Source organism: Lepidochelys kempii, chromosome 4 (assembly GCF_965140285.1).
Source record: "Lepidochelys kempii isolate rLepKem1 chromosome 4, rLepKem1.hap1, whole genome shotgun sequence".
NCBI lineage: Eukaryota > Metazoa > Chordata > Testudines > Cheloniidae > Lepidochelys > Lepidochelys kempii.
This window is the reverse complement of record NC_136383.1, coordinates 37,843,784-37,866,902: the sequence shown is the minus strand read 5'-3', so window position 1 is coordinate 37,866,902 and position 23,119 is coordinate 37,843,784. Positions and strand designations below refer to the sequence as shown.

Below are 23,119 nucleotides of genomic sequence, written 5' to 3'. Positions count from 1 at the left end.
ATCTCTGGAGACGCAAATCCACAGTTTGAGAACTGCAAAACGAAACATCTCTGACGGTATCGTCTAGACTGAGCACTGAGTCCCATTGGGTAGCTAGAAAGATGAACCTAAATAATCAGTACAGAAGCCTGTGGAACCCCATAAAATTGGGTCCCTAATCCATGAACTACTGGAACTCATTTACAAAACTTTTCTTAAACATTACATGAATATATTGTCTGACTATAGAATTAGAATTTATAATCCCTATTCCATGACGAGATCTCTTTGAGCTATAATGTATCTTAATTAAAACTATCTTTAGATTGCTTTTTTCCTCAAAAAGCATTCTATCAAAAAAAAATCCAATTTAAATTTTAAAAAATCTAATTTTTTTAAAAAAATTTTTAAAAAAAATCATTGATTTTTATCCACGCTGTGATTAACTCAGAAAAAATTAATCATGATTAATCGCACTTTTAAACAATAGAATATCAATTGAAATTTATTAAATATTTTTGGATGTTTTTCTACATTTTCAAATATATTGATTTCTACTAGAACACAGAATACAAAGTGTACAGTGCTCACTATTGATTACAAATATTTGCACTGTAAAAATGATAAAAGAAAGTATTTTTCAGTTCACCTCATACAAGTACTGTAGTGTAATCTCTTTATCATGATGGTGTAACTTACAAATGTAGGTTTTTTTGTTAGGTAACTGGACTCAAAAACAAAACAATGTAAAACTTTAGAGCCTACAGGTCCACTCATTCCTATTCTTGTTCAGCCAATCACTAAGAGAAACAAGCTTGTTTATCTTTATGGGAGATAATGCTGCCCGCTTCTTATTTACATTGTCACCTGAAAGTGAGAACAGGCATTTTTGTAGCCGGTGGTGCAAGGTATTCATGTGCCAGATATGCTAAACGTTCGTATACCCTTTCATGCTTCAGCCACCATTCCAGAGGATGTGCTTCCATGTTGCTGATGTGCATTTAAAAAAAAAACACATTAATTAAATTTGTGACTGAACTCCTTGGGAGGAGAATTGTATCTCTCCTGTTTTACCTGCATTCTGCCCTATATTTCTGCCCTATAGCAGTCTCGGATGGTGACCCAGCACATGTTCGTTTTAAGAAGACTTTCACAGCAGATTTGTCAAAACGCAAAGAAGGTACCAATATGAGATTTCTAAGGATAGCCACAGCACTCGACCCAAGGTTTAAGAATCTGAAGTGCATTCCAAAATCTGAGAGGGATGAGGTGTGGAGCATGCTTTCAGAAGTCTTAAAAGAGCAACACTCTGATGCAGAAACTACAGAACCCAAACCACCAAAAAAGAAAATCAACCTTCTGCTGGTGGCATCTGACTCAGACGATGAAAATGAACATACGTTGGTCCACTCTGCCTGGGATTGTTATTGAGCAGGATCCATCATCACCATGGACGCATGTTCTCTGGAGTGGTGGTTAAAGCATGAAGGGACACATGAATCTTTAGCACATAAATATCTTGTGACACCAGCTACTACAGTGCCATGCGAACCTCTGTTCTCACTTTCAGGTATATTGTAAACAAGAAGCGGGCAGCATTATCTAAGTAGGACTGAGTGGACTTGTAGGCTCTAAAGTTTCACATTGTTTTATTTTTGAATGCAGTTATTTTTTGTACATAATTCTACATTTGTAAGTTCAACTTTCATGATAAAGACATTGCATTACAGTACTTGTATTAGGCGAATTGAAAAATACTATTGCTTTTGTTTTTTACAGTGCAAGTATTTGTAATCAAAAATAAATATAATTAAATACCAAGGCATGCTGATTTAACACACAGTATTATGGAAAATATCTAACACAAAGAATGCTTGATAAACAGTAAAGTGAAATTTTTAAAATTGTACACTTTATATTCTGTGTTGTAATTGAAATCAACATCTTTGAAAATGTAGAAAACATCCAAAAATATTTAAATAAATGGTATTCTATTATTGCTTAACTGCGATTAATTTTTTTAATTGCTTGACAGCCCTAGTAAATTTACAAATAAATTGGGAACTATTCTTCTATTCCCAACTTCTGTTTGGACTTATTTTTAAGGTGGAAGCATAGATTGCATAAACAACCCAAGATTGTAGTTTAAAAATACTTGTATTATTACAAAATTTACAATTAAAAGCTTTATTGTAATAGCGATATGTATTCACTGTGCACCTTAATATGCTACTGGTGCTGGGCTGCTGGTATATTTAGGTGATTGAAGGCAAATGGCTTTTGTCCTTTTTCTTGCAATACATCCATGCTAGACACCAATAGACTTCTCATGCTCATTCTTGTATATTGGTGCATTCTGCTTTTCGGAGGAACAAGTCAGACCAGCTGTTTCAAATGAATGTTGTGCTCTGGAATGGCTATTGGGGTTAGAAGTGTAAATCTGATTCACTGGGGAAAAACACTGATCTTTGGATTCGTGGATCAAGTAACTATCTAATGCAGACTGAGGAATAATTTGGACCATGTGTTTCATACAACCTTTATGTAGGATATATTCCCTGAATAGAGAATCACCTTTGACCTTCTTTTCTATGTTTGATTAGAAATATAAAAATAGAAAGTGAACCAGCACTGAGAAAAGCTTTAGTATTGATTACACTTTTTTGTCTCCTCTACTTGGAGGAGACAAAGGCAACAAACAGGTGTTAGAAATACCATCTGTAATAGAAGTTACATTAATTTTCTGTATCTTTCTGTATCAAGTTTTCTTCTTATGACTAGAACCTCTTGATTTGTCATATAATGATGATTGCATTACATCAGTTGCCAGCTAATAGAGAGTAGAAGCTTGTGCATGTCTGTGCATTAATATTCAGTTTGCCTGCTTAGCAGTTTCTTTAAGCCAGCTTCCAACGTCACAGACAAAACTCAACAGCATGCCCTAAAGATATGAGGCTTTGTCAAATTCTTGGAGGCTGGTGGCTGCCTTCTCTTGATATAAGTTCTGTGATTTACTTTGGAGAAGAAGGTTGATGTTTGGTGAGCTTTGGTAGATGTTTGGGGAAAGTAGAGCGAGGACAAAGGGTTACAGGAGTGGGTAGAACAAGAAGAGTGTGAAATGAAATAGGGAAAGGATAAAATGAAGATGGCAGGAGGGATAAGAAGGAGAATGTGGAGGAAGATAATGAAGAGGGAGAAAGTTGACCACAGAGTGGTTCAGTAGCAATATTCGTAGTTTGTATAGTTTATAAATAAAAATATGTATGTAGCTGCCTTAGAAAAAAAGAAAATAGCTTAAATAAAATGGCTTCCAAGGAGTAACAAAAAGAATTGTATGGTAAGTTTCTAAATCCTTAGCTGTAACTATTTTTGGTTGCATGTTCTTTATTAATTTGGTGCTGTCTAGCAGCAATGTCTTAGACATCAGTGAGTCAAACTACTGTCTTCACATTTCTATTTTAGTTGTCGTCCAGATATATTTGTGAATAGTTTATTTTAAATAAAAATGTATTTGTGTGTGTTTTAATTAGATGTCAAAATTAGGAAGTTTTAGTTATTGCTAGTATTGTGGTAGAATCTAGAGGTGCCAGCTCATATTGGAGCCCCATTGTGTTATGCCCAAACACTTTTAGTGAGAGTCAGTTCCTGCTCTGGGTAGCTTGCAGCGTAAATAGACAAGATAGATGAAGGATGGGAGGGGAATCAGGGACATGGAGTAGCAAGGTGACTGACCTAATGTCAGGTCAGTGGTGATGCCAGGACTAGAATTACATCTCCTGATTCCCAGTCCTTTACTTCATCCGCTGTATATTGTGTACTATATCCTGATCCTATCCCTGTGTACTGCACATATTCTTACATTAGAAAGAACTGGTATTGTAGTTCAGGACAAAATAGAACAAGATAGCAAGAAAACAAAGTTATATTTTTCTTAAAGGAAAGGGCAGTTCCTTCATGTTCAGAGGTGAATTATGGTCAGAACAGTGTAGAGACCAGAACACCACCCACTGCTTCCCACACACAGGCTGTTCCTCTTTTCTCCGCATACAGAGATTCTTCAACTCTCTCCCCATTATTCCTCTCCCCCGCACCCCGATACATACACACACTCTCCCCTTGTTAATACAGTAGGAATCTTCCTCATCCACCCAAAACTAAGGCTGTCCCCTTGTACCCCACAGGTGGAAAAGGGGACAGATTATTTGACGTTTGGATTCAGAATTTCAAAAGAACTTTTTAAACTGCACCAGTAAAATCTTACATACAGGTTTAGTTGCTTCTAATAAGTAATTATGTGTGCAAATGAATATTTGTTCTCTGTATAGGCACACCGTTTCCTCTGTGTGCGCACTTCATTTCTATTGTCATAAAAATATACATTGTGTGGGGACAATCTGAGGAGACTCCTTTGTAATTTTGGCCCTTATAGTCAGAGGTATCAGTGTCATTTGTGAGGAGATACTAGACTTTCTGGGTTGTGATTGGCTGAGATGATTTTTTTTCATATATATATATATATATATATAACATAGTTTAATTTCTCTTCTCAGGTTTCAAGGCCCTTCACCTCGCAACAATGCAGCACCTTCCTATCCCCCATACTGCCCTCAATCACAGCCATCCTATCCAAATACTGCATCCTCTTCATCCACAACACAACTGGCTAATCAGCTCAGCACCCTGCAAATAAATAACTATGGTAATGGTTGCGTTATCATTTATCCATTTTCATCAGCTAAAGCTATTAGTAAAATATGATGAAAGAGCCAACAATTTATCTATTTTGATGTTTTCATAATGTTAAATAAGTCAAAAGTAAACTGTAGATTGCTCTTTGAGACCACTGTGTTGAGCAATGTTACTTACTCAGGTTCCTAAATGTCAGTCTCATCCTGCTCCTTCAAGTGTGTCTACCTTTAAATGTTCTTGTAAGAACCATATAGGGCAGTAGTTTTCAACCTGTGGTCCACAGACTAAGATTCCCAAAGGGGGCTGTACCTCCATTTGAAAAATTTTAGGTGTCTGCAAATGAAAAAAATTTGAAAACCAATATAGCCTGAAGATTTCAAAAGTGCTGAGTGCTAGTTTAACTGTGCTATCGTTAAAGGTAATAGTAAAATTCCCATTGACTTCTGTCGAAAGAGAGTTAGGGCAACACTATGAACTTTTAAAAATTCCACTTTACTGTTTATCAAGCATTCTTTGTGTTAGATATTTTCCATAATACTGCTTGTTAAATCAGCATGCCTTGGTATTTAATTGCTATTCCCACTAATGGATATTGAGACTAATTTTAGAAACTTGTCTTTTTTTAAAGTTTGGTTTGTCTTCGAAAGTGACTTAAAAAAAAAAAGGTAACTCAACAGATATGCTTTCTGGGTGTACTGAAAGTCATATCTGCTCACTTTAGAGTGCATTATGTCTTTACTCCGATTAACGCTGTAGAATGAACACAGCTATGAGAGGAGTGAACTGGACTCTATTCTTGCTTGCATAACATCATCAGAATTGTTAACAAAGTTCTACTTAAGGGCTTTATTGTGCCCTCATTTAAAACTGTGCACCTACACTGAAGACAATGGTGTTGCATAGATGTAACAGATGGCATAATTTGAAGACCATTACATTGCACAGTTGTAATGAAATCAGAATTTGGCCTGTAGAATCTTTTACCAGTAATGGTGTTTGAGAGTGAAAGAGCCCAGCTTGACTTTCAGATCCCAGGGTGAATTTGCTGTGGTGCCAATTAGAAAAAACTAATTTTTATTTGAAAATCAAGAAAACTGTGAAGTGAAGTTACTGGGACAGAATAATCATGGGACTCCTTTTGTCATTTTTTACAGTTACTTTTCAGAGTTGACCCGCACTTTAGTTTGATGTATAAGTAATTAATAATGGGGTTGCATAATTCACTAGCATAGCAGTAAACAGACTTAGCTTCCAGTGATGAAGTTCAGCTATATCCTGCTTTTAAAAGACCTGTTTCTGAAAGCAGATAACATAGGCATGAATTTTATGATGTTTGAAAGGTAATCTGGAGCTAAACACTTTGTGCTTTTTACAGTAGTAGCACCATTTTATAGGGAACCTTTTTGAGTCATTGTGCCAACCTCTGTGCTGACTGCCAAGTTCCCATATGCATTCATTTTACTTGTGCTGGAAGAGAGCGAGTGCTGTCTTTCTAGGCATATCTTTAAAAGTTTGATACTTTGATTTCTGCAATAGCAACCAAAACTTGAATGCAAATTAGAACAAAATCTATGAAAGCAAATTAATTGCTCAGGTCCACCTTTTCACATCCGCGCGCCTATTCTCTTTTCACAAAACATCTGGGTGAAGCATTTGGGTCTGCAAATTTTGGGTTTGTGCAAGAAGACAACTAGAAGACAAGAAGATGTGTAGTTTTCTAATATGGCATGCAAATGAAAGACTTTCATTTGCAAGCAAGCTGTGTGAGTGCCCAGAATATGTGTGTCACCCCTTCCGTGTTGGGGACTGAACTCTGAAGGTTTGGGAAATATCTGTTGTAAAATCATTTTCTGGATGAAGTAGGGATCCAAGAAGTTACAAAATAAGGTTTCTAACTATGCTATGATATGGTCATGAGCCAAACTCTGTGGCCTTTCATCAGGCAAAACTTGGGTCATTGGGCATTTTGCTCTATTTAGGAGTGGAGAATCTGGCTCTCTGACAATAAGAAAGTGCATGTATTTTCTTACCTACTCAAGCTGATGAAGTTCCCTTGGAATGAGGATTATATTGGGATCATATAAGAAATACTGTGCTAATACAATTAGGGATCACATAATTCTGAGAGTTATATTATGTTACTAAACCTGTTTTCAGCTTTGCTGGAGCTACTGCTGGGTTCTTGTTGAAATATCAACTCTCACATTAGTTTTTGTGCTTTTTGTTGACTCTGTTGCGATAGTTCTTTGTTCTGTTCCCAGCAAAGATTGGTTGGTTTTTGTGTTTATTTTATTTTTTAATAGTAGAGTTTAAATTTAGTCTGTATGCAAACCTCCCATTGACTTCAATTGGTTGGTTCTATAGACCTACTGAAAGTTACAGAGTGCAAGCTTAGGGCTGGATCTCATTCATATCAGTTTGGAATTTACCTTTGACTTGAATAAAAGCAGGACTGGGCTCCCATCTCTGTTTGTGTGTCTTATTTTGGGGTTTTTTTGACTGTCACCTGTGTTGTTTAGAAGGATTAATGAGGACAACTACAAAGTAGTATGATACCAGATAAAACCTTCCAAATTCAGGAGTAGATCCCTAGCTAGCATAAGTTCAGTATCACTCCATTGTCTTTACTAGTTGCTGACTCCAATGAAATGAAACCAGTTTATTCTAGCTAGGATCTTGCCCTCAGTTTGTGCAATTAATTGCAAAGATGGGGATGGGGGGAGCTTTTAAAATATTCCTTAGCCTAACGGATTAAATGCACTGAGAGTGCAAATGCACAGTGACATTATGCCTGCTTTACACAGGGCTAGATTTGGTCCAGCATTTTTATTATACTTCTGTAAGATGTTTCAGACTAGGCAAAAATAATTGATTTGTGTTACTGTTAATAGTTTGCCTTTAGAAAATATTTTTTTGCCATTCCCCTGTCATTTAAGTGTAGACCTTAAATAGTCCTTAGTCTACTGAAGGTATACGTTTTACACGGCTCTGTTTCTCCTACTTACACTGATATTTTGGTTGACTCCAAAGCGAAGCAAGAAAAGAAAATGTAAGATTTAGGGACCAGATCCTCAACTAATCTAAATTGGCATAGCTCCACTGAAGTCAGCAGATCCTAGGCTATGTCAGTTCATACCATCTGAGGATATGGTGGGCTTATATTTTGTAGGTGAGGGTTTTGTTTACTAATTAAAATGTCTAACTAAATATCTTTTAGTGTTTTAAGCTTTTTGAGCAAGAAGTCATTCTACAGAGTTTTAGTTGACGTACTTTTATCTCTCCTGAAAATTCTTTCTTACAAGGTCTGTCAGGTGAAATTTGACTCAAAACGTAAAAAAACCAAACATTTACAATATGTAAGCCCCAAAGCAATATTTCTATAAGCATGATAATTTCATTTGGAAATAGGTTGTTTTTCTTATGAGCAGATAAGTATTCCTGTGCGGTGTGTGTAAAACATACATTGCAGCATTTAGTACCTGAGAACCTGAAACTGAAGAGGATTGTAAACAACATGAAATGAGTGGCATGTTTTTTCTCCAATGGACCAATCCTAGTAAATTGGAGAAAGTAAACACATCATAAAAAGAAAATTGGATATTTCAGTATTCTTTGCTTTTAATAACCTAAGCCTAAACTTTTAAAAGTAACTAGTCCCAGATCAAGACACCTTAAGGGCATAACTTTTCAGAGGGTTTGTACTTAACATTTTGTGAAAATCAGACCTCAGAGTGACAAGTTGGGCACCCAAAATTACTAAGCACTTTAGAAAACTTAAGCTGTGACATGTTATTAATAAGGATTATTAGAGGCACTGTCAGTTTAAAGTACAGTATTCTTACATAGGCTGAAAACATATTAGCAACTAATAACATTAAATGATTGTTAGTATGTTATCATTTTCGAATAATTTGATATATCACAGGAATGTTCTTGCACAGGTCCTGGTGCTTCTCAGAGTTCTCTCATGCCTTCTGGGATTCCAACATCTTTTCAAGGTCCATGTCCACCACCACCACCAACACAGCAGCAAATGGCCTTGCCACCTGGATCTCAGATTCCTCCGGCACCAGCAAATAACCTGAATGGCGTTTGTACTCCACCCTCACTGCCTCCAGTGGCCATGCAGGATGGGATCCCAGGATCTGTACCCCCAAATGCCAACTTGCAGCAACTTCCAGGACAACCTCCAGTGCCTGGGTATCATCCACAGCATGGTAAATATGGATGTTTGGTTTCTTATTTAAAAACATGCATTAAATATTGTGCGATAGAACTGCTGTCATCTCATGAGTAAAGCTGAAACTAAAGGGGCAGTTTCACTTTTGACACGTAGGACTTAATCAGTCCTTGGAGACACTGCTGACTACACCACAGCAGCCACATGCAGGAGGAACTTTGGTACCTGGGCATGTCATGCCTAATTTTAGGCTTATCCTTCAAACAATGAATCATGGGTATAAAAGTGCAGGAGCTTTTACTTGCACTTGTAAAACTGTATCTACAAAAATAGAAGTCAGGCTAAGGCCTTTGTAAAATGTGGCTATATCATATTATAAAACTACTCTCTCTCCCTTTTTGGGGGAGGGGAGAAACTGAGCTGAAAAGTGTTTTTCTTGTTTTGTTTTTGTTTTAAATTATTCATAAATACTACTTCAGGGAGATTTTCTCTTTCCCCCTCTCCATCCCCTCCCACAAAGAAAGCATATTTTGCAGGAAGTGGGAAATACACTGTGTTTTATTTCATTAACATTTGTATGGCAAGATAAAATGCCCAGACATTGGATGGAACAATGTAAGAGCTTCATGACAGAGTTTAAATGCTTTAAATTTGATGAACGGGCTTTTGTAATTCTGCAGCCAACTATGGCCCTCAGATGGCAGGCTCTCAGCTCTCTTATCCTGGTGCCTTTCCTGGGGGTCCAGGACAGCTTGCTGGTCCACAGCAGAGGAAGCTTGATCCTGACTCCATCCCCAGCCCCGTAAGTAATATTGTATTTAGTTAAAAGTGAATGCTTTCATATTAGAATGTTACAAAGAAATATCAAAGCTAACTTCATGTTTTTATGTTGTTGGGTTTTTTAGACTTCTAAAATATGCTGTGCCACATGGCTCATAGAATATGTTCATAATATAACATAATTCTTTAATTATGTGGTATTCTGTACTTAGAGGGGTTATGTTGTCACTTTTAGATGAAGTGGCAGCAGCATGTAGCTTTAGTGCCATTTCTGGAAAATGTCCATGAATCTTGTTAGAAAATTAGTGTAGACTTTCTACCCTGCTAATTCATTGCTTTTTTTAATGTGAATTCTGCTGTGTAATATCACAGTATGGTTCCCTTCAGCAACACCTGATCTGTTCCCAGGGATCCATACACACAATTACTACTCGCAAACGCTTCAAATAAACCACCATCTCCTGTTACTACAGGAAGATCTAAAACTTTAACTGTATCTGAAATATTATAATTTGAACTAAATGCCCAGAGGGTTGAAAAAATCACCCAAAGCATCGCTGGGGATCTGTAAATGATGGACAGTGAAGCAGTAGGATGTACAGGCCTAATCTACTGTTGAATTAAAATGGCTTTTGGGAAAACTTTTCTACTGTTTGCCTGATTTTTTCCCCCCCCTCGCTTTCTTTTATGCTGCTGAAGGCGGTGGATTTACTCTTCGTTTACATGGGTTGGAGTGAGATCAGAATCAGGCCTTACATGTTATGGCAAACGTACAAAATGTTTTGAACTGTATTTAATCTCTTGGCTGGTCATCTCCCTGTTGCAATAAATTATTTACTCAGCCACTAATTGCTAATAAGATTTCACACTCCTCTAGAAATGCTTTATGTTCAAAGACCTCTTTAACTATCCACTGTTACTGACAGCAGCCCTGTGGAGTCTAACCTTGCACAGCTAATTGGACTATTAGTTTCCCAATTTTAGGTATTACGTACTTACAGTTTTTACTGTCCTTCCATAAAAAAGGAGCATCTATTCTTTGCTACGTCTTAATAATATAGCCATGCAAATGAACTACTTCAGGCGCTCCCCTCTGCCTTATCACTAACATAACTCATAAGCCAGCAACTGAACGCATGTCTCATCTTTTATATTCTACTGCCAGAGTTGTCCTAGTCTCTCTTTGCTTGGGCAAGCCAACAAACTGAGGACAATATTGGACCAGAGGAGGGGGAATTGCAGGGTGGGAAAACAAGTTCCAAAGCTGAGGAGCCTTTGCCAAAAATGTGCTGTTAGGTGATAGAGTGTATCCCTGTGTTTAATTGGGGCTCCAGCTCACTGAAATATTTGTAATATTTTGTCTTGGACTTAAATGCATATATCTGTTAGCTCAAAAATGTTAAAGGGTGTGATTTCAAAAACACCTAAGTCACTAAACACCTAAGTTACTTTTACCCAGATTCTCAAGGATTTAGATGCTTAGCTCTAGTTAGGAAGTTAGGAGCCTAAATACCTTTGAAGATCTGGGCTTTAGGTACATGTGAAAACCCGACCCAAAGCTACAAGTGGATAGACAGCTGCACCATAGGCGCCGACTCTGTGGGTGCTTCGGGGCTGCAGCACCCACGGGGAAAAATTAGCGGGTGCTCTGCACCCACCGGCAGCCAAGTTCCCCCAGCCCTTACCCCCTCCTCGCCTGCTCCTCCCCCAAGCGCACAACGTCCCCACTCCTCCCCATCCCTGCACTTTCCGCCTGCCGTCTAACAGCTGTTAGGCAGCGCTTAGGACTTTCCAGGGGGGAGAGGGAGGAGTGGGGACACAGCACGCTCAGGGGAGGAGGTCGTAAAGAGGGGGGTAGGGGTGGGAACTTGGGGGAAGGGGGTGCAATTGGGGCTGGGCGAGGGTGGTGCGGGCAGGGGGGACGAGCACCCATGGGGCAGAGGGAAAGTCCACGCCTATGAGCTGCACTATTGACTATGCATTTGTGGAATTTCGTGTGTTTTCCACCATGTGTAAGGAAGAATTTACATTAAAGAAATATATTGTTAATACTCCATGAAGCAGCATATAGCTGCTGGGGCAGGAGGCTAAGACCACTTCCTTGATCAGTTTAGACTCCATTTGGGTTGTCTTTAGGCATGGATGAAGATGGTATATAACAGTTGACACTGGAGAGAAGGAACCTTGAGGGAAAAGGCTCTCAGTTGCTCACTTCAGATGTAACTAAGTGTGACAAACTATTATTTTAAAAATATAAGTGTTTTTATGACTTGCAAGTGTAGGCATTGCCTTTAATAGGTAAGTCATAGAATCATAGAATATCAGGGCTGGAAGGGACCTCAGGAGGTCATCTAGTCCAACCCCCTGCTCAAAGCAGGACCAATCCCCAACTAAGTCATCTCACCATTTCCCATAAAGCAGTATAACGTGTTGAATTCTATCTAAAAAATATCCCTGGAATAATCTGATGTCTTGTTTCAGTTACCTTAGGAGAATAAACAAACTTGACAGTGACAGCAGTGTTAAAAAAAGGTTGTTAAATGGTTTGTTTTAGCAGCACAGTAAGGATCAGAACAACATGTTTAAAAGAAAAGAGATCTGGGTCAGTGACTGTAAAGGGCAAAGAGCTAATTGACAATCAGGAATAAATATCTCCGTGTGTGTTAGTTATGTTTATATGATAAAATTACAATAGTGTTGCCAGCTAAATGCTTTTTTATGTATAGCCAATGTTGATTAGATTTTTCTACAAATGTTAAAGATTCATCTGAGCTCTAACAACATCTATGAAATGCAGCATCTGTACTTTGTCAACAGCTAGTTCCAAGAATGATGATATATTTCTGTCAGTTAACTCTTCAGATTACCGTTTACATGCGTTTTCTACAGAGCTTAGTCTGAAAAAGGTTCACTTCCTTCAGCCAATGGACTTTTTTTGGAGTAAATAATTGGTTTTCCCTTTGTGCAAGCAGCTAGCAATCGGTACACAATATGAAGAGTAGAGAGGAAGTCAAGCAAGCTAAAATGCAATACAGAAATGTTGTAGCCATTTAAAGGGACAGAGTCAGTTACGTTGGGAAAAGTTCAAAATGGTACTTGCCCCCAAGATTTTTCCCAGTGTATTGGGAATATCTTTTGAACAACAATCAGTGGGCTCTATCCTGATGTATTAGGCTCTATCTCTGCTGTCTGACAGAGACTTCATGAGTTCTCCCAACCGCAGTTAAATTTCAGGTACAAGCTAAGCTGCTATAAAACAGGCTTAAACAAATGTAAGACTGTCCACAAACAGCTCACCAGTTTAGCTAAATCTGTTCAACAGAACACCTTTAGTTAAATCATTTCCACTTCTGTATTTTAGGTGGGGCTGAAGAAGCAACTTGCCATGCTAATTTTGGCCTCAGGTGGCTATTCATTTCTGTGTCCACCCCAGGGGCAGATTAAAATTTCACCCAGCGTGACAATTTGCCTCCTGGAGGCAGCTGCTGGCTTTAGAAGACCTGCCAGCTTGGCTCTTCTGACGTTTGTTACTCAGGGAGAAGTCTCTCCTTTCATTGGAGAACTTTGCTGAGATTGCTTCCCCATTAGTCCATTCCTGTAAGTTTTCTTGCAGAAGAGGGAATTGAGCATTGACTGTCTGACCTTCTTGGTTTGCCCATTATCCAGGTGTACTATGACAAAGTTCAACGCTAGGCAAATAGGAACTAAGAAGGGGTATGAAACAGTTATGGGCATAGATATATGTATATTGTTTTGATCCTCTTTGGACAATACATGCTACAATATACTCCTTTTCTACTATGCACATCTATAGAGATAATGAATGCTAATAGGGTTGCCTGGGGTGGGCGTTTACCTGTAAACTCTCTATGAAATTGAGGAAATCCATAATCTCCCCTATTTCATGTTTTTCTCTTTATTTCTGATTCATCAGATTCAAGTAATTGAAAATGATAAGGCTTCCAGAGGAGGTCAAATCTATGCTACAAACATCAGAGGCCAAGTTCCTCCTCTTGTCACCACAGATTGTGTGATCCAAGATCAAGGTAACTATTTGTGTGATCACTTTGGGTTTTTTCCTAGTTGAAATGAAGTTAAAAAACAATTATTGACTGAAATTTTCAAATTTGGTTACTTCAAATTATGCTCCCAAATCCATGTGGGGAGGGATAGCTCAGTGGTTTGAGCATTGGCCTGCTAAACCCAGGGTTGTGAGTTCAATCCTTGAGGGGGCCATTTAGGGATCTGGGGCAAAAATTGGGGATTGGTCCTGCTTTGAGCAGGGGGTTGGACTAGATGACCTCCTGAGGTCCCTTCCAACCCTGATATTCTATGATAATTAGGCACCTAGACAGAGGTGGTGGCATGACTTTCAAAAATGCCAAGAGCTCCTGAACCTCTCATTAATTTCAATGGGATATGTGATTGCTCAGCACTTTTGAAAAGATATTTACTAATTAGATGCTTGTGCCATAAATAAAAGGCAAAACCCATTCATGTATCCTTAATTCTCCTTCATTTCCATTGTCTGTTGTGTCTGTAAAACATTGCTAATTGTTCTTTTTCACCTTATTCGTTAAGGTAGCATGGAAGAGAAATGACCATACAAAATGTTAATAGTTCAGAGCAATGCAGTCACCATTACTGTATTTCCATAGCAGTATTGTGTAGAACAAAACAGTGTGTGTGAGAGAGAGACAAAAATGCAAACTTGTAGCACGGAAATATTCTGTGTACCAGAATTGACTGAGATCTTTAGACCTCAACCTTGTATACACCATAAGCACATGCCTAGTTTACAATTCTGAATGCTCCCATTGGCTTTGTTAATATTTGGCTTCACTGAGATTATACATATGCCTAAGCATTTCCAGGATCAGGGCCTTGCTGTGCTGTTTGAGGGCTGTCTGCTCTAGAAGAGGCTGCGCGACTGGCAGCTCCTCCAGTAGAGGCAGTGAGAATAGGGGAGTGTTCCGCTCCTCTCAGGATCCGGCCCTTAGTACTGCCAGCTCCTTCATAGCAAAACAACATAGCATCTAGCGTGGCTTCCAAGTAGAGCCTTGAATCTGACAGGAGTCACCTGAGCACAGCCCTTTTTCCTAATAACATAATCAAAAAAGCCTGAGAAGAATAGCAACCTTGTGCCCTACAATCCACACGTAAACTCGTGTCACAGTTCAGAATTACTTCACTTCGTAGCAAGAGTTGCACGCCCTAAAACAGTCGTTCTCAAACTTTTGTACTGGTGACCCCTTTCACGTAGGAACCTCTGAGTGCGACCCCCCCTTTTAAATTAAAACCACTTTTTTATGTATTTAATATCATTATAAATGCGGGAGGCAAAGTGGGACTTGGGGTAGAAACTGGCAGCTCGTGACCCCCCATGTAATACCCTCACGATCCCCTGAGGGGTCCCGACCCCCAGTTTGAGAACCCCTGCCCTAAAAGCACTGCATATGAGGGGTAACCTGGCTGGCTTTCCATGTGCTGAAGGACATTGTCAAGGAATATATGCTGTATCCTTTCCCAGAACTGTTGGGATTTATAATAAGCGTATTTCAGTTACAAGAATAAGCCTCAACTATGAAATATGAATGACATTTTAGTCAATCTTCTTCTCATTTGAAATAAAATATTTGAGTAGTTTAATTGTATAAAATAGTGGAAATAGCTATGAAGATTTTTTCTAATTAATGAAGGAATCCTCTTCACCTTCCCCTGTGCGCATGCTGCCGTTTTAAAAATTTTTGGCCTTTAAGATGGGCAGGAAAAGTAATGATTGAAGGAATCATGCAGACGCACTGCTGAGTCCATGCTGGTTAAAAAGGTTAAAAATTGACACTTGCCAAGTTTAACTTGTAGTATACTGGTCATTTCTATTCCTGAGATTCAAACTATATGGTCAGAGTACAAGCTCAGTCACTGGGTTCAGTTTTTCCTCTTGTTTATGTAGCTCCATCCATTTCTTTCTTGGCAATCTGCCAGTCCCCCAGCTAGAGTGCTTGCCGATCTCAACTTCCACACGCATTTCGTGATGGCAGAATTTGTGCATGTTATAACTCAATACAAGACTCTCCCTCATGTAAATTAAATTTGTGATGCCATTAGCTCCGCCTTCATCTAACTGTGTTTGGATAAAGTCTAGTTGGGAAAAATGTATAACTACATATTCTTCTGGCTTTTGGAGGGGAGGGAAGGGAAGGGAGAGAATGTCTTTTAAGCAAAGAAGTCTCTTTCAAATAACTAAGTAGTACAGTTTCAGGCTGAACTTTTAAAAGGAGTCTGAGAGTGAGATGCCTAGCTCCCATTGACTTTCACTGGCAGTTGGGAGCCCAGCTCCATGGGGTTCCTTTTGAGATCCCAGCCATGATTTCCACACTAAAGGGTTTTCTACTGGAGCATCAATAGCATATTCATGCCAGGAATAATTATTAATGATACAGCAACATATGTGTGGAAGACACTGACAAGTACTGAAAGAAAACAAGGTTCCTGCCCCAATGAACTTTAAATAGCTTTAGTATGCTGAAACATTGAGGAAAGCCTATCAAGAAGAGGTGTAGTGGGATGATAGCCCATGAGAGGAAAGGGTGCAGAAGCTCACATGGGAAGAGGAGGAAACTTTTGCTAGTATATTTATTTTATGTTCAGTGTTTATATTTGAATTGTCACTTTGCATTACTGTTTTGGCTTTGCTGTCCTTTTTTTTTTCTCTTACAATCCCAATGTGGATAAGAATCCATGACGTTTTTAAATAAAAAAAATTGGATATTTAAAATTTTTTAATTAAATACAGGTTTATTTTTTTAAATTAGTCTATTTAAAATTAAATTTGAAATTGAAACCTATGTTAAGATCAAAACTTCTTATCTGTTAAAATCATTTAAATTTAAGTTAAAAATAATTCAAGAAACATGTTTGCCAAGTTTTAAAGGAAGTCAAACCCTTGCTGGAAGTCACTGGCTGAGCACCTGGAACTAGAGTTTGTTGAAGTGCTAACCCAGCAGTAGCCTCTTTTTCCAGGTGCAGGGAGAATATTTTCTTTATTTCAATGTATTCCACTAGTTCAGTTCCATTATTAATTTATTCAGAGTTAAGAAATTAATTGGAAGTTGGAAAAAAGCAGGAAAACTTGTTTTCTGCTTCTGACGTATGAATAAAAGGTTAGTGTCAGAGGGGATACCTACTAGTTCTAAAATCTTGAAGGACGTGGTAACTAGGAACAGTTCCATTCACTAACTACAGTGAACACTTCCTTTGTTTAATAAATTATTTTTAAATGCAAAACATGTTTTGATAAAAAAAAATTTCATACATATGCAACACATTGAAGGTAGCTTTATTGAATAAAAAATGCTATTTTGACACTAATAGCAAGTAAAATATTAATCAACATCTAGTAAAATGTTAAGCTGTGTAATTTCTTAAATAAATGTGTATAGATACAGTTTATCCTCCTGGCTAGCAAAAAGAAGCACCAAAATTATGTAAAGATCATATTTAGGTGAAAATAAAATGTTCTAATTGTTACCAAGCAATGAAAATCAACTTTTCTTTAAGAAAATAACTGAAAAGTGCAAATGCAGAACACAATTAAAATTCATTATTTAAATCAAGGTTTCCTGCTTGTTGATTTAAATCATGATTTAAAATAGTGATTTAAATTGCTTTGATTTAAGTCAATCCACCCTACATAACCCTATCTCATAATATGTTCTTTTAGGCAATGCCAGCCCTCGTTATATTCGATGTACTGCCTACTGCTTCCCATCCTCTTCAGATATGGCCAAACAAGCTCAGATTCCACTGGCTGCTATCATCAAGCCTTTTGCTGCTGTTCCACCAAACGAGGTAAGGGATCAATAAATACCTATCCAAAAGACCTACTTCATGGTTTCTCATATTATGATTTTATGTGACAGACTAGTTCTTTCGTGGTCAAGTATTTGTATTTACCCCGGCATTTTGGGGAGAAAATCTACATTTCTTGCAGTGGTGCAACTCCACTGGTGTTAGCAAGAGTGCAAATGCTAATGTAGACAGGGTTTGGTGTCATCAGGACTACAAAATTAGGCATCATAGATTACCACGTACCCATACCCAGCTCCACAGCAGATCTGTTGCTCCTGACTCCTTAGTTCCTGTCCTCATTCTTGGAAACAGTTCAACAGTTTTGGCTGAAATTTTCCAGAAGGATTTAGCATGAGGTAGACACCCAGCATGAAACATTCTAGCGTGGCTGGTAAAGTTTGACAAACAGAGTCTTATCATTAGAAGTGTTGCGCAATCTTAGTAGGCGGTGCTGAGCCCCCTCCGAAAATTCCTCATCTTTTCTGCTTCTGCTAAAATATGTAGCTCTGTTTTTAAGTCAAGATCACAGTGAATAAAAAGGCTCTTTCATATGGAGAAAACCTTACAAATATTAAGCAATATCAATATCAATTTTTTGTTTTAGAATTGCTGATGTTTTCTAATACTGAAGCCATATATTTCTTTAAAAAAGGGATTCCTCTTTCCCTTGTGAACTATGGTTTTAAATCTTTTGCTTCTTTGTAGCCTTTTGACTTGACCAAGGTAGACTATAAAATATCTGTGAGAGAGTGTGTGTGCACTAATATTTCAAGTCTCTCACCCAGTACTTTCTGACTAGAATTAATGATGGCAGGTACAAAATACCCATGCCTTCGGAATACTGAGTACTTCACAGGAGCTCCCATAAATGCAATCGAGCAGCATTCTGCAGATGGGGCTCACGAGAATTAGGTGCAAAGTGAGAATCCATCTTTGAATAAGTTGCAGCTCACTTTGACATTTGATGGCTTTTTGATAAAGGAAGGGAAACTCTGGTTTTTACTGGTCATAGTGTCTCATTTGATTAGCTGTAATGTCTCCTCTCTTCTGCAGTTGCTAAAACGCTCAATGCTAGCAACCAACAAGTTTAATTTTGTTTCTTTTATTTTAAAAAAACACACACACAAAATAGCACAGAATGTATTACTAGGACTCGGTGAACCATGGCTACAACATGCCCGCCTGTACGCTATTTTTGCAGACTCTTTGGTGTGACTTGGATCAATTAAAGGAGCTGCAAATGACAGTTGAACTATAAAATTGATTTTATTTACCAAGTCAATGGCACAGTTGGCATTTGGTTTCCTTTAATACTGGAGATCTAGATAGATAAATTTTCATTATGATGGCAAGAACTTTATAAAATACCTACATTATTTGCACTGAGTCCATCATGATGAATGTATATTGTGTATACCAAGTCTCACCGATATAAATAACATTTTAAAGGCTATGAGCGAGGGTTACGTTCACTCAATTGCATAATAGTCCTCTGGGTGCAGCTTAAATAGTAAATACATAAATTGTTATTAATTGGCCTGTGTGGTTCTTTGGGAACCATTTACGCTTCAGGATGAATTCAGAATAGGATATAAAATTCACCTGTTACAAATTGCGTTCTTAATGGTCAGTGTTGACAAAGGAGTTTGTGGATTGTTTTTTGTTTATAGGAATAAAACTGCTGGAAATGTAGGAAAAACCTTGTCTTGTGTCAATATCTGAGTGAATTGATGTGCCCGTACAGACTGTGGTGATAGCATCCAGTGGTGCTTGCTCTTCCCTTCTGGAGTCTGTTATCTGGAGCAGGGATTCTGATTTCATTATTGGAGTTATTGTTTGCATTGTGGAGTAAGCCATGTTACTAGGCAATCCAGCTGAACAGAAGTTGTGTATAAAGTACTCCCTCACCTTTGCTTTTCTGGCAGCATTTCAGTTACTCTAAACTGTACCTAAGCATTGGGGAATAAATGAAAACATGGATAAATTCATCCTGTAAACAAATTCAGGTCTGAGGTTGATAGAATTGTGTATGCTTACTTCAGGGCTGAATTTTGTCCAGGGGGTCATAGGTGTGGAGCCTGTAGCTGGCTGGAGAAAGATCCCCTGCTTTTGAGGTACATGTTGGTACCAACTAGAGAGTTGCACACTTCGCTTCTTCAGTAGACCAGTTGGTACGCCCTATGAGAGAAAGCAGCAGCTTCATACTGTATGCTGCCTGTGATGTATAGACAGACACAGGGGGCACCAGAGAGATTCCTCTCGACGCAGCATTTTGGTGGTGGTTGTGGGGAATGGACATGGAGATGATGTGGGGAGGAGTTACAGACACTCCTCAGCCCCTGAACTCAGAGCTGCTTTGTTCTTTACCCTCCAGATACTTGTTAACCTGTCCAGCCACACACCTGTGGACCCTTCTTTTTCCAGAGTCAGTATTTGCAGAGCTTGAGATGATCAACCCAGAGTTCTTTATAAACAGGCTCTGCTCCTCACCCTGCTCATCTTCCTCCCTCATGGTCCCTGCTTTCTCCTGCGGCTCTCCAGTCCCTCTCCTTCGGGTCTCTGCTTCCCTCATCACCATTGCCTCATCTTCTCTCCACTCCTACTCTTTCCCTGCTCCCTCCAGGTCCCCACTTTCTCCCCCCTCACACACAATTCCCCCCCCCGCCCCCCATCAGTGGTCCCTGCTTCTTTCTCCCCATGCTGAAAGGCTTTTTTATGTCTGTTAGATCCCTGGCTACACAGTCTCCCCATGCAGCAAATTAAGCTGCTGCTCAGATTGGTATAGGCAGCAGCAAAGGGTGTCAGAGAGATTTCTCTATCTGCAGCACCCAGCAATTGGTAGCTTGATTTTCCTCTAAACTAAGCTTTTCGGATTTCCCTTCAATTGACTAGAATACTCCCTGAAATTTTTTAACTGATTGACTGTGGTGTTCAAAAATTATCATGTTCCATACAGACAAACAGAAATTCCCTCAGGTATAGGGCTCACTTTACTTGGCCAATGGCATATGGAGATGTAGGGGAGAGATCTTGGAAGCTAAATGTGGACTATGAGGTAGAAGTGTTGGGTCCAGGGTCTCAGTGATAGCTTTCTCTGAAATGCTTCTGGTCCCACATGCAGGTCCAGCTTAGCAGAAGGAACTGCAGAGTCTCAGTGCATGGTTGAGAAGAGGAATTTAAGTTTATTAGGCACTGGAGGGTATTTTGGGGAAAGAAAAGCATATACAGAGGTTTTTGGGATACTCCTTAATCAAAACAGAAGCTGACTGCTGGCATTGTAAAATAAATAAGATATTGAGGGAGTATTTAAACTAAGAGCTGAGGGAATGCTGGCACAAGCTGAGGAGCACTAAATTTGGACAGAGACATCTGTTAAAGGCATCTGTAATACAGTGGTGTCTGAGTATCCAGCAAAGAGTCGGATACAAATTACAACTGAACTAGTGCAGAGACAGGATCAGAACAGAGGTAAATTCTGTAAAATCATCAAGGTGTCAGATTAAGGAGTTAAATAAAAGCAGGCCCCTAGTCAAGAACAGAAACAGCAAATGCCTGTATGCAAATGCAAGAAGTTTTAAAAGCAAAAATAAACAAACTAGAATGCCTTGCAGTAGACAAGGACCTTGACAGAACAGTCATTACAGAATCTTAGTGGAATGACAAAAGCCAATGAAATACTGTTATACTTGGTTATAAACTACATAGGAAAAACAGACCAGACCAAAGAAGCAGGGGAGTAGGGCTGTATCTAAAGGATTGCACAGAACCTATCAAGATAACAATTCTGAGTGGAGAGGAGTACACAGCTGAATCTATGTGGATACAAATCCCAACCTGTACGAATGTAAATATTAGTAGGGCAATACTACCAGCCTCCAGACTAAAAAAAAAAAAAAAAAAAAAATTCCAAGAGGAAGTAAAATCTAACGCATTGATGATAATGGGGACTTCAACTACCCACATATAAAATACTGAAGACACAGTTTAGGGAAATAATTTCTCAGCACTTCAGTGATAGTTTCTTAAAGGCTAGTTGTGGAGCACACAAGAGGAGAGGCTAATTCTTGACTAGTTTTAAGTAAAACGCAGGAGCTATTTCAAGTGACAGTAGCTGAGCCACTAATAGTGACCACACTATATTTAGGTTCAACATTCTAGGGGCAGGTAGGGCACCAAAAAGTGACACTGAGACATTAATTTGAAGTAAAATTCTTAAAGGTGGCATGGATACTACTTAAACAAATCCCAGTAACAACCTCAGAGAGTGTGTGTGTGTGTGTGTATGTATATATATATATATATATATATATATATATATATTGCTGCAGAAGAAGGGAATCAGAAAGACTAAGCCTATACGGCTAAATGACAGGGTTTGAGAGGCTATTTGAGCCAAACAGAAATCCTTCAAAATTTGGACTTCTGATCCTAGTGAAGCCAATAAATAGAAGTATAAATTATAGCTGGCAATAAGTAATAGGGAAAATGGATTCCTAAGAATAAGTAGCTAACAGTGTAAAATGAATAAGAAATTCTTGAAGTACATCAGAAGCAGGAGGTCTGCTAAAGAATTGGTGGGTGTGCTGGGTCATCAGGGTTTTAAGGGAGTAATTAAGGAAAATAAGGACATTGCTGAGACTCTAAATGGTTGCTTTGCCTCAGTCTTCACTGACGAGGATTAGGAAGATACTTACCCTGGACCTGCTCTTTTCTGGTGATAAAGATGATCTGTTCTGAGATTGAGGTGACAGAAGTGGTAGTGCTGGAGTAAACTGATCATTTAAAATGCAATAAATTACCAAACCCAGGAGTTGTAAAGGAGCTCAAGTACGAACTAGTCGAGCTGCTAACAGAAAATGTTAAGCTGTCATTGAAAACAGCCACTGGTCCAGAGGATTGGAAGGCAGGAAATGTTGTACATATATTTAAAAGAGGTTCTAGAGGTGAGCTGGGAATTATAGATCAGTAAGTCTTAAATCTTAAATCTGGAAACTGGTTGAAAGGAAAATTAAAAACAGAATAACAACTGGACTTTTTTTCTCCCTTGCCAAAAGGCTAATTACTGTAGACATTACAGTATCTTATTTATACTAACTCCTTATTTATTATTTCACAGACAAATCAGTTCTTTATCTTCAATATCTTGATTTGGATGATCTATGAAAAGTATTTGTTTGTGATAGTTTTTTGAGAATACACTATCATTGTTTGACAGGACTTATTTTTAGCTGGCACTGTTTTAGCAACAGACTGTAAAAATAAACGTAACTCTCTGAGTTATCATCATAGACCAGACCCTACATAAGTTTGTTCTGGAGATGTATGAATGTTTCCAAAGCCTGGATAAAGCATGTGATCTTTGTTTAACATTTAATGCTGCTTGCTATTAATATTATTTTAGAGGAGTATTTTACATTTTTAAAAAGCAAACATTCAACAATTCAAAAAAATTAAATATAAAGTTTTCAGTGTTTATAAATATAGGTGATTTAGTTTGTGTTTAGAATTATTCTCTAATAACTAATGTGTCTTGCCCTGTTTTACAACACCACCTAATTTTAATTTGACTTCATTTACAGAAATATTTGCTGGTGAAAAAATTATTTTAAAATAATGTGTAATTTTCTTCCTTTCAAAACA

The 23,119-nt window shown here is 38.3% G+C and overlaps 1 protein-coding gene across 2 annotated transcripts in view; it reads left to right on the top strand.

The window, feature by feature from the left end:
* SEC24D (SEC24 homolog D, COPII component) overlaps positions 1–23,119 on the top strand; it is a 95,070-nt gene that overhangs the window by 12,200 nt on the left and 59,751 nt on the right. The window contains exons 4-8 of one of the 2 annotated variants that reach the window (XM_073340990.2): positions 4,530–4,678; positions 8,610–8,885; positions 9,529–9,650; positions 13,563–13,674; positions 17,352–17,479. In XM_073340990.2, the coding sequence (XP_073197091.1) occupies positions 4,530–4,678; positions 8,610–8,885; positions 9,529–9,650; positions 13,563–13,674; positions 17,352–17,479 (787 nt within the window). The remainder of the gene's footprint in view (positions 1–4,529; positions 4,679–8,609; positions 8,886–9,528; positions 9,651–13,562; positions 13,675–17,351; positions 17,480–23,119) is intronic. The other variant, XM_073340991.1, reaches the window with a different exon arrangement.